General features: G+C 42.6%; 1 protein-coding gene across 2 annotated transcripts; it reads right to left on the bottom strand.

The window, feature by feature from the left end:
• Positions 1 to 286: 286 nt before the first annotated feature.
• On the bottom strand, positions 287 to 12,214 carry CEP70 (centrosomal protein 70). Of its 2 annotated transcripts, none has more exons than XM_072417867.1 (17): positions 12,078 to 12,214; positions 10,687 to 10,777; positions 10,056 to 10,179; positions 9,624 to 9,801; positions 8,037 to 8,212; positions 6,904 to 6,963; positions 5,842 to 5,938; positions 5,119 to 5,207; positions 4,016 to 4,093; positions 3,779 to 3,890; positions 3,585 to 3,683; positions 3,243 to 3,398; positions 3,015 to 3,164; positions 2,451 to 2,619; positions 1,430 to 1,544; positions 670 to 749; positions 287 to 400 (listed from the first exon to the last, which is right to left on the bottom strand). In XM_072417867.1, exons 2-17 carry the CDS (start codon positions 10,775 to 10,777, stop codon positions 336 to 338), a joined length of 1,839 nt encoding a protein of 612 aa, XP_072273968.1. In that variant the 5' UTR covers positions 12,078 to 12,214; the 3' UTR covers positions 287 to 335. The 2 variants fall into 2 exon arrangements, with proteins under 2 accessions (XP_072273968.1, XP_072273967.1); XM_072417866.1 differs by having other exon boundaries at positions 6,817 to 6,963.
• Positions 12,215 to 12,253: the final 39 nt, after the last annotated feature.

The raw sequence follows: 12,253 nt of genomic DNA on the forward strand, positions 1-12,253 counted from the left end.
TGGCCATGACTGGAGAATTAAATATGTGATCATTCCTCAAAACAGAACAAAAGAAAATTATGATCTGCTAAAAATTCAGTGAGCTGCTAATTTCCTGTTTGATGCACATGCAGCCTAATAAAAATGTGAGGCCGGGAAGTGGTGCTGTAATCCAACAATATAAAACTGGTAGAGGCTGACAACACTACTATCATTATTTTCAGTTCAACACAACCATCCCCAGATTTTACTCACACTAATGCTTGGAGAAGGAAGATAAGGGAACCACAGTGAATCCCTAGCCATGTATTGTACAAAAGTTTATTAAAGTATAAAAATAAATATAATTGGGATTGTCAGTGTGAGTTCAGCTCTTTCAGTCTGAGCACCTCAGGAAGAATCTCCTCCAGATGATGGATTCCTGCAGGAAAAATACATAATGATAATGGGAGGGGGATCATAAAAATCTGATGGTAATAAAATTAAATAGATTGCTGAGACAAGAGACAAAGTCATGCCACATGCAGCACCAATCCCATCACCCCTCCTCCTTATAGAAGACGGGGGCCCTGACACCCCGGTGATCGGACAACAAATTAAATTCCTGTGTATGGTGTATCCAGTTATATAGTACGATTGGCTGCCGATGAACATTGAACTGATTCTATAGAACAAAATACAGCAACTTACCTAATATATCGAGCAGTCCCTTCACCAGACCTTCAAAGGCCGGGAAGAATTCCTCATGTTCCTGGACCTTATTTATGATGCTGGAATGTGAGAGGAGAGACAGAAGAGACCTCCGATATGATTACAGCACACAGGGGAGTCTTGGGAAACGGGTTACAATATTATAGAGGCCGTTCAATACCATTACAAAATACACATCAATCAGTGCTGACAACCTTGTACCCCCAATCTGTCTTCATTATAATGTCACTTGTGAATTTCTTCACCTTTATTAAGAGAGAAAAGATTGGCCAACCTATTTCTGAATACACAAGGTGCCGGCCTGTCATGCTGACCCCTGGCCACATTCCCACTCACTGACCCAAAACAAGCAGAGAGCCCTGAGACTCAACACAATGATTTATTAAAGTTCTCTTAAGGCTGGAGAGGATACACTTATCAGTGAAGCTGGGTGATCCAGCAAACATGGAATGGATCTAGGCCAAGATTCAAAACATTTGCTAACAAATAGCAAACTACTTTTAGGAAATCTATTCCAGGGTTGCTGGATCACCCAGCTTCACTGATGAATATGTATCCTCTCCAGCCTTGGAGAGCTTTAATAAATCAGGCCCAATGATCTGACTTGTCCTGGGTCAGTGATTATGTAACAGTAGGACAAGCCAGGCTCAGTGTGCAATCTCGATCTATAGGGTACAACTGGTGTGTCTAGATGTAGTGAATGAGCTACACTTGGCTGTAGGCTCAGTGGTCAATCTACCTGTCTATGTCCAGAGGGCCAAGAATATCCTGCAGCTTCCAGCTGTTTTCTCCTTCAGTATTTCTGCACATTCCCCATACAACATTCACCACCATCCCGACACTGGCTGAATCATCTGAAGAAACAAAAACACAAAGTGAAAGTGCAGACACCAAGAGGGGCCTTTCTACCACCTTATACAATACGGTGCCATGAAAGTGTCAGAAAAGAGATGGAAAATAATGGGCACAAACAGGGCTGGCTGGGTCACATTTTTGTACGTCTCACAGATGTTGGTGAGCAATATCTCTATGTAATGAGGGGATTATGAATGGTGGGAGGGGGAAGCAGTGGGTCCTGGTACTTCTACAAAAGCTCCAAATCCTGGTATGAGCAGTGGGCTGCTTTTCGGTGAGTTATACAAATTTAACAATGTCCTGATTAATGTTGTCAGTCTCGAGGGGAGGAAGTTTCTCCATACAGAACAACCCAGGTAAAACCATGATTGAGAAAACTGAAATCTAATGAATAAAAGATACGGGACCAGAGGGGCTAATAAAGGCAGGGCTTAATGATGCAGGTCATTCTCCAGTCAGGGAATAAAGCAAACTCTGACTGCAGCTTCTAATGCATATTGTAAGAAGCTCACAGGGTAAAGTGGAATCAATACAAGTTATTTCAGATCAGGAGAGGAGCTGGAATAAATGGGGAAGACTGAAGGGAAGGCGGGAAGGCATATTTATTGATGGGAAGGCATATTTATTAAAGGAAAGGCAGGACGTAACATTTTAAGCAAAGGGAAGGCCAGAAGGCAGATTCAGCGAAAAGAAGGCAGATTTATTAAAGGGAAAGCAGAAGGCAGATATAAAGTGAAGGCATAGGGATACATATAGTAAAGGGAAGGCAAGAGAGCAGACATAAAAATTTTGGGCTCCTCTGGTCCTCTGAAGTCGCCTGATATTAGAATGTGGCCTGGTGTGGATGAGGATTTTTTAAATAAACTTCCATTGGGTTAGAGGGGATTTAAAAATTAGATTGTTACCTAATCCCAGGATGTTCCGCAGATTTTTCATGGCATTATTCACCTCGCCCAGCCGGCTGTACACTTCGTTCATGCGAGGATAGACCCCATTTAAGGAGGGGACATCAAACAGTTTCTGGAAGTGGGACACCAGCGCCTGAAGTGTGTACGGGGAAATTTTGCTGTCATCCTGAGGAAAACAATACAAACTAATATTAGATGTCTACTATATCACATGACCTGTCTTTATGGAGCTGGCTTTGTACCCCCGGACACAGTGGACACGGGGGAGGGGGGCTAAAAAGGATGGAAAAACACAATTGTCTGCAATGACTTTGTATGATGGAGGATTATCAGGACCCCTCACTGGGGACACTCAGACCCCATCATTGGGAGGGGTGGTGTATAAGAGTCGTACCTGGTATAATTTAATTGTACAATCCACTAGCAACTAGAGAGAGAATCTAAATAATCCATTCAATGTTAATCAGTAAGGCCCTCAGTAAGTTATATATTGTGTGTGGTTATGTTTGCAGGGAATTTAGAGCCGATTTGGTGTTTGGTGGGGTTGGGGCTCCTCCTCACCTCTTTACGGCTCTCCACATCCTCCAACATGGTGTCCACAAGGAAAAGAAGTTCCTCTACACGAATGCTGTCAGTAGAATCTTGAAAATTGTGCAATATCTGGTCAGGAAGGAGCTTCTCGCTCAGCTTCCTCAGGGCTCGATGCAGGGCCTTGCCGAGAAAGAGAACCTGTCACTTATCAAACACATTGCATACAAAACCCTGCCAGAAGGGGGAGATGTTACATACCTTTAGAGACAGCAGCTGTCCAGCCCACTGCTCTACTGTCGGTAGTAGGTGAATGAAGTTTGATTCATCTGGGTGACCCCCTGCTCGGGGGTTGTGCTTATACAGCAGTTGAGGGGCCCGGGGACCACTGATCACCAAACTGATGTCAGAAAGGATCTGGGAAACAAATATCACCGAAAATTGATCCTATTTACAAACATTCAAAACCTGAAAATTATTTTTCTTGCATTCTTATTATATACAGAAAACATGAAGAACAGTTACGATATTGGAAATATTACAGCCATGACACAACACGCATACCAACAATTCTGTCCGGCATTCCCCTCCATGTCTCTATACCTTGTGTAGCTTTGAGTGGGTCCGTGCCTGTTCCAGGTTAGAAGCAGCAGTTGGCACCAGATCCTTCAGATCCTGAACATTCAGCTCCTGGCATACATTCTACAAAACAACACAAAACGTACAAGTTTACTATGAATCTAGCACAGTACACAGGACAGAAGAGATACACAATGGTGACCTATAGGGGGAGCTACCTGTAGGTGGAGACGACACTCAGCGGCTGGAAGAAGATCCAAACTTTTGACACCTGTACAGGCTGCATCCCCGCTGCTCTCGTCTTTCTTCTCCTTCTTTATCCCCCGAACTCTGCATCATCACATGACAGACCACATCAGTTCCTCCAATGCCTGACCCAAACAGCTGACAATCTACAGCAGATTTATGTACTAAACATTCTGGATAATAATTTATTGGACAATATGTCGCCTTACCTGATGTTATTCTTGAGGAGAATCTTCTCCAATTTCCTAATTTGCTGCTTGCAGAGTTGGAATTCTTTGGCTGAGGGTCTGACAGGGACAGACAGAAGAAATAACATTTCATACGTTTATATAACAATGTAAATGTAAAGTTTTGCACTTGGGTCTAACAACATGCATGCTTCATACTGTCCAGGGGGAATACATTTAGGGGGTCAGTAACGGAGGATCTGGGGGCTCTGGTAGATCATAGACTTAATAATAGCATGCAATGCTAAGCTGCAATATCTAAAGCTAGTAAAGTACTTTCTTGTATTAAAAGAGGAATAGATTGCAGAGATGGAGACATAATCCTGCCCCTGTACAAAGCATTGGTCAGACCACATCTGAAATATGCAGTCCAGTTTTGGACACCAGTTCACAAAAAGGACATTGTTGAATTGGAGAGAGTGCAGAGAAGGGCAACTAAACTAATAAAAGGAATGGAGGAGCTCAGCTATGAGATTAGCTGAACTGAACCTATTCTCCCTAGAAAAGAGACGTATAAGGGGGGATATGATCACCCTGTATAAATATATAAATGGTCCATATACAGAACTCTCTTCCCAATTAATCTCATCGAGATCATTACAAAGAACAAGAGGGCACTCTTTGCATCTGGAGAAGTTTAATCTCCGGATAAGAAAGGGATTCTTCACTGTAAGGTCTGTGAAAATGTGGAATCGGCTCCCTCAGGGAGTAGTTTCAGCAACTACTATAGATTGCTTTAGGAAAAAGCTGGATGATTTCTAGAAGCACAGTATAATTTGGGTTTAAAGATTTAAAGTAAAGATAACAGAGACTGCTGATCCAGGGAACATCAGACTGCCTCATGGGATCGGGGAGGATTTTTGGAGCAAATAAATAAAGGGTTTTTTTTTGCCTTCCTCTGAATCAACTATGTCCATAGGGTGTAATACTCAGGATATTTCCCCAGTGGTTGTACTTGATGGTCTTTTTTCAACCTGACTAACTGTAACATTATGTGTGACACAACCAGAGATATGAAGACAACCTCAAAGAGTCTTAATGAAGATTTGTGTGTTTACCCCAGTACTGCAGACAGGTGCTCCTACCTGCTCTCCATCTCCTGCTTGATCTGATCATTTTCTCTTACCAGCTCTTCGTTCTTCCTTCTTGCCTCCCTAATCTGTTCCTGATAGGACTGTAAACAAGGCAGAGTCAGAAATACATACAGGAGCGAAGGAATGACAAATTCCATCATACAGAAAGAAAACTGTCAGAAGAAGTAACCTAAAAAGTCAAACTTGTCACCTACAGCTGGTACACAGAGTGCAGCCAGTGAGTGCAAGGAACCTGTGTGTGAAGGTAAAGGAAAACCTGGTTTTTGTATAAAGATTGTAAAAACACATGTCTGAGAGAAAGGGATATATTTGTTCATTACATATACTGACCCTGCTTCATGCGGATGGAATACTGTTTGTGCTTTACTGCTCCTTTACACAATACAATTCTTCTAAATCATTGTCTACCTCTAGTATAGTCAGATCCCACCTGCAGGAGATAGGGGGCAGTATAATGGGACCAAGCTACTAATGCTGAGCATTTGACTGGAAGGGACAGATTCTGCAAGTGACAGGTATACAGATGAGGGGAACTTCCTGGACATACATTGCACAAAAAGTTTAAAGTACCCAGTGTTCTCCCCGGCCCCTTTTAGTTGGGTGCACCACCAGTCACTTTTTAGTAACCTGGCTGTTTTTGGGTGGTTACTGAGGAGTTGGGTCACAACTTCTTCCCACCTGGCTTAAAAAAATGTCTGGGTTAAAAATCGTTACCTTTATTAAAGCTTTATAATTTGGTGTTGTATCCAAATCAAGAGATGCGTCGGAGGATTTCCTCTCCAGAACTGGAACATCAAGAGACTCGTACCTCCTTGAATTAAAATACAGATTTATATAACTTTGCAGAATGATCAGGAAATGGAAAAATGATATTTGTCACTGCTGACCCCATGCCTGTAGCTTGCCAATGAGCAGCTGGCCACACAACTCAGCCCATAGATTTCTGACAGCACTGAAACTCCCACTGTGACCTGCAGTGCCTGGAATGGGAATGTGTAGGAAAACAATGAACAACGATTTGGTTCAGCCAGAGCATAAAGTTTTTTTGTTCAATGTATGAGGCTCGTGGAATACACAGCAGCTGGATTTAGGATTTGTAGTGTGATTCCATATTACAGAATAAGCCTAACTAATGTGCAAAGCTAATCCTGGATTATTTAAATTATACAAACAGATAAATACACAATATGACCGGGGAGAATAAAACCTTCAATGTATTTATAATGGAACGAACACTCTACTATCACATCCCAGGGCTCAGCAGTCACTGCCAGCTATTAACATATTGCATTATCACCATTTTACAGCTGATTTAACAGCTGACCACAGAGGAGAATGATAGCTGGGGCTGGGCAAGAATATCTGAGGTCACATTAAAATCTTCTGTATAAGCAGAGCATAATGAGGTTTCTAGGGGGTTATAATAAACAACATGTTCACCAGAGATACACAAAACAAAATGACCAACATGCATTGCAAGCCTTAACTGAGGTTACATCTAATGTGAGCAGAATCTACACATCTACATTGCATTGTATGGGGGTCCTCATTATCAAAGCACATCTGGCAGCCATCATACATCAGCAATCATTGTGTCACCCTTCCAGCAGGGGATGCACTCTCAATAGCTAAAAATGTGTCACCCTTCCAGCAGGGGGCATACACTCCCATTAGCTAACGATGTGTCACCTTTCCAGCAGGGGGCGCACACTTCCATTAGCTAACACTGCGTCACCCTTGCAGCAGAGAGCGCCCACACGCACAGCGGGCAGATACCTCAGTTCAGTCTGTAGTTGGTTCACTCTCCTCTCATAGCCATCAATCACATCAAGAACCCTTGAAGATAAAATGAAAAAAAAAAAAAAACATATTCAGTTACAAGAACAAACAACAACAATTAAGGTAAATTAAGAAATTAATTTCTCTAAACACCCCAAGGATGAGAAGTCAAAAAATCAGTCAGCACAAATTTATTTTAAATATCAGAAACCAATGAGCCCCACAGCTAGATGCATCCTAATGTTAATTAAAGTTAAAACATTCTGTCTTATTGAAATCCTCCCCCTACATAATATTACAATTCTCTTCTTGGGTTTGTGCTGTTCCGAACATTTCTGTGCTTCTATTGTTATGTTTTTTTTTCCCAACTTTTGTTTTCAGAGCCCAGGCAGAGATGATTTATTAAAGCTCTCCAAGGCTGGAGAGAATACACTTTCATCAGAAAACCTGGAATGGATTTCTTCAAAGTAATTTGCTATTTGCTAGCAAATGTTCTGAATCCTGGACCAGATACATTCCAGGTTTGCTGGATCACCCAGCTTCACTGATGAAAGTGTATCCTCTCCAGCCTTGGAGCAATGTGTCTGCTCCTACACCCCTGCTTGGATACCCAAGTAACAAATCCCAGAAGGACAGCGATCTTATAGGATTATCCTTCTGCAAAAGCAATTTGTTCCAGGGGCAGATCACAGCCTCTGCATGCACAAGATCTTCATACTTTATCAGGGAGAGCTGCAGACTCCGGGATAGAGGGTTTGGATAAGATGGGGATGTCAGTGGGTTTATTCTAGTCTGGACTGGGTAGTATTGGTTATGGGGAGGCACAAGTTATTTAACTTGTATGGAATTATAATATTAGCATCTTTCTGAAAGCTGATTTAAGGTTTTATAGACGTAAAAAATTCTCTTTTGAAACTCAAAAGATCTGCAATATTATGCAAATATTGGCTAAATCCTGAAGTCTGACCCCCCCCCCCCTTTCACTGATTTTATATCCACACAGTGAGTTCTCTTTACTGTGAATTCTGACTGGGGTTTGGGGACCAACTATTGCAGAGTCCCCACGAATTCAAAAAGAAAAATAAACATTTATGTGGTCAGCCTTTCTATATAAATATTGTGTAACCTACTGCTGGTCCAGAATGTTGTTTTCTCGTGGTTCCCTATTCATCAGGCGCAGAAAAGCTTTTTTCTGATTGGCAGCTCGCTGCTCCTCCGCACAGACAACCAGGGAAAGACGTTTCCGGAGCTGTTTGATGTTCTCCTCCTGCTCACGCAGTTTCTCCTTGTGTTTCTGGCATCGATCCTGGGGGGCGAGCAAGACACAGAATTTATCAACATGCATCTGGCATCGTCTAATAAATCAAATTATTTCAGGCTGGATGTGAGGAGAATTACATGCAAATCATCTGATAAATATTAGTAAAAGGCGATGGGGTGCCTTGAGACAGACAGCAGATGTGATTGGCAGAGTGTAAATTTAGGTTTAGCATGTAACAAGGATTCCTCATACTTCTGATACAATATACATACTTCAACCTTCAATACGTATGAAGGATAAGGGAGCCGCAGAGTCTCCACTCACCTCTGCAGAACCAGCAACCTCAATCTATCTAGAACCAGAACCTCAATCTAAACACAATCAACAACACCCCAACACACAGCTAAAGATAGAAGATATATATATATGTTTTCATGTTTAAATAAATTATGATTTTATGAAAGAATTGTTGTATAGTAATTAAATGACAAGGGGCCTCCATATGGATATGTAAAAGTTTTATTATAATTATTTGGATGCAGCACCAAAAACCACAATTATTTCCACAGATACATTTTGGTAAATCTCGATTGTGATCCTTTAAACACAAAAACCTTTTATATTGTAATTGCTTTCATCTTTTTGAAATACGGAGGAAAAATTGTAGCCAACTTGTTAGGTAGATACAAATGGATAAAATACGATTATTTCCCTAATGTAATCCAATCTAATGGGATCAATGCCAGGACTCTCATCATCCTCAGGGTGCCTTCTCAGTAATTATCTGTAATTTTCAGTAATTATTCAGCAATCTCTTCCCAAGCCTCCAGATCTGTAATATTATTTGATAATAACCAGGCTTGTGATTCTTGGTGTGTTTGTTGAAAATAATTGTCTTTGTAACTGAATGTTATTTTTTATTCCTTAGGGTTCTTGATGTGATTGATGGCTATGAGAGGAGAGTGAAGCAGTTACAGACTGAACTGAGGTATCTGCCTGCTGTTCTTGTGGGCGCTCCCTGCTGGAAGGGTGAAGCATTATTAGCTAATAGGGGAGTGCATACCCTGCTGGAAGGGTGACACAATGATTGCTGATGTATGATGGCTGGCCAGATGTGCTCTAACATTGAAGAACCCTCATACAATGTCATGTAGATGTTTAGGGCTCACATTAGATTTAACCTCATTTAAAGCTTGCACCTCCTTCAATAGCCATCTAGAAAACTCATTATTTAGGCCATAACCTTGCATAAGGCAACTCGTATGACCATAGGCTGCCCCAAACCAACTGAAAATGTCAATGGTCACCTTCCAGACATGGGTATCAGCCAAATACATGATCAGAACAGATTTGGTAAATGATATGTTGTTGCATTCCCCCCCACCTCCTCTAATACATAACAACACACATCACAGAGTACGGCCTAGTATTTTTGGGATCAGCAATTGTAACTCACATGAACATCTTTCTTCTCCTGTAAAAAATTTGCCACTGACGCTTGTTGCTGCATTTTAGCGATGAAATTATCTTCTAAGTCACGGATTTTGGCTCTGACGTCATCCAGAATCCGCTGCAGTTCTTTGGCTCTCTGCTCCTGGCGCCTGGCTCGGTCCTGCTGTAAACGAACATCTTCCCTGGAATACACCAGATAAGTGATTGGTATGAAGTATCCAAGTATGCAGCTTCCAGCCCCCTCCCCCCCCCACACACATTGTGCCCCCATACAGACTATGGTTCAGTGCTGAGACCCAACCCCAAGCCCCCCTTCATTGAGCTCTCATGCAGACTATAATTCAGTGCTGAGACCCCCAGAGCCCCTCCCACATTGAGCTCTCATACAGATTATGCTTCAGTGCTGAGACCCCCAGACCCCTCACTCTGCTCTCACTTCAGCTGATTGTTGGTCTGGATGAGGCCGTGAATCAGATTCTGTCTCCGTTCTGTGTCTTCCACCAAGGACTTGATGGCCAATCGGAGCGCCTGAGAAGCTTCTAAATCCAAAGTGACTTCACCTGGAAAAAGGGAAATCGCAGAAATAAAATATCATCAGATCTTATAGATGAGATATGTATATTCATTGTATGTGTCCAATATACTTCCAAAAAGCAGCACCTGCGCTGCCAAATATCAATCCCTTCAGTCTCTCCTCCTCCCAACAATCCCAATATACTGATTTCTACAATCTGTATAATATTAGGATCTGTATAAGCAGCACGGTGGCTAAATTGTTAGCACACTGGGTTCCAGGTCTGAATCCTGGCCAGAATCAGAGATACTGCATGGAGTTTGTATGTATGAAGGGTAAATGGTTTCCCCTCACATTGCCCTGTGGATGTCACAACAACTACACCTCCTGTGCCTCCTGTCAGCACACCACCACTAGCTGCAGGGTACGGAGGGCTGCTCCTTTCATCCGTGGCCCTCAAGTTATCGGTCTGCAGCCCGGGGACCTCTGGCCAGGAACAGGTAAACTTTCCTCCCCTACACAGACAATGGCTGAACGCTCTGTGCTGACTTACCTGACATTCCATCCCTCTCTGTGATACGCACTGCACTGCAGCCATGTCTCTTTAAGAGCCGATTAATATTTTCCCACTCGGACAGCTCCATCTACAATAATAATGAAAATTAGAAAATTAGCAAAAACCAAATTTACAGCGATTTACAGCGAGAGCGTTGCAGAATTTCCCCGCATGGCTGCCATTATAAACCCTCCCATGTGATTATACGCCCAAATGTGGGTGTGGGCAATCACTATGGGGGTTTTTTTGTCAATGCATCAATACAGTTGTATGCCCAGCATGGTAATTTTTGCCATCTTTTAACATCATCCGTAATGACAGTCTGCATGGTCATTATATATTATTATTATTATTATTAATAATAATAAACTAGATTTATATAGCGCCAACATATTACGCAGCACTGTACATTAAATAGAGATTGCAAATGACAGACTAATACAGACAGTGATACAGGAGGAGGGAACCCTGCCCCGAAGAGCTTACAATCTAGTAGACAGGGGACACCCCCCCTGTATAAATGGGGGTCACCTGCAGACTTCTGGAACCTCTCCAAAGATCTTAGGGCCCATTCACTGTGCTGTATTGGGATCCTTGCTTCCATGGACTAATCAGAATTATTAATATCAGGGATTTGTGTTTGGACTCCCCAGCCTGAATATAGTTGGGGTGCTTTGGGGTGACATTTAAAATGCATCTTCCCCATCCTGCACCTCTATCCCATAGTATTGCCTCTACAGAATAAAGAGGCAGAGGGGTCATTAATTTTTTTGCAATCAAAGGTGACCAATTAGACTTCTGGAGCAATGTCCTCTGGTCAGATGAGACCACATTGGAGATGTTTGGCCGCAATGCATAGTGCCATGTCTGGTGAAAACTAAGCACTGCATATCAGCACAAACGCTTTATACTAACTGTGAAGCATGGTGGTGAAGGGAGATGATTTAGGTTTGTTTTGCAGCCACAGGACCTGAGCACCTTGCAGTCATTGAGCCAATCATGATCTTCTCTGTATAAAGGATTCTAGAGCGAAACGTGAGGCTGTCAGTGTGAAAGTTTGGCTGACAACAAATCTACAACAGAATGGCTGAAATAGAAAAGACGTGCTGCAATGACCCAATCACAGGCCAGACCTCAACCCAATTTAAATGCTTTATAGAACCAAGGGGACCTGTCTATAAACAAATAGGATGGACATTTGTCAGCCGAATCCCTCACTGATTATCTCAGGAAACTATGGGGTGCTAGGGGTGTAGTTACTTTTTCACGCACGGTGGGGTCTATAGGTCATTTGAGGACCGGGTGAATAAAACCTGAGAATTGGCTGCAGTAATTTCGTCCTCCCATGCCCCCGCAGTTCTCCCCTCCGCCCTAAATTGCCCCCTCACCTGCACTCCGCTCAGACGGTCGTTCGATCAGTTTAAACTCCGCCACGTTCGCCCAGCTCCCTCCCGGCCTCTGTCAGTCACCATGGAGATGTCATTCGCCCTAAAATTCAGGGGCGGGGCCTGTGTTTAGAACTGACAGCGCCGTCGGCACGTCATTGGCTGAAACTACACACATG

Source organism: Pyxicephalus adspersus, chromosome 7 (assembly GCF_032062135.1).
Source record: "Pyxicephalus adspersus chromosome 7, UCB_Pads_2.0, whole genome shotgun sequence".
NCBI lineage: Eukaryota > Metazoa > Chordata > Amphibia > Anura > Pyxicephalidae > Pyxicephalus > Pyxicephalus adspersus.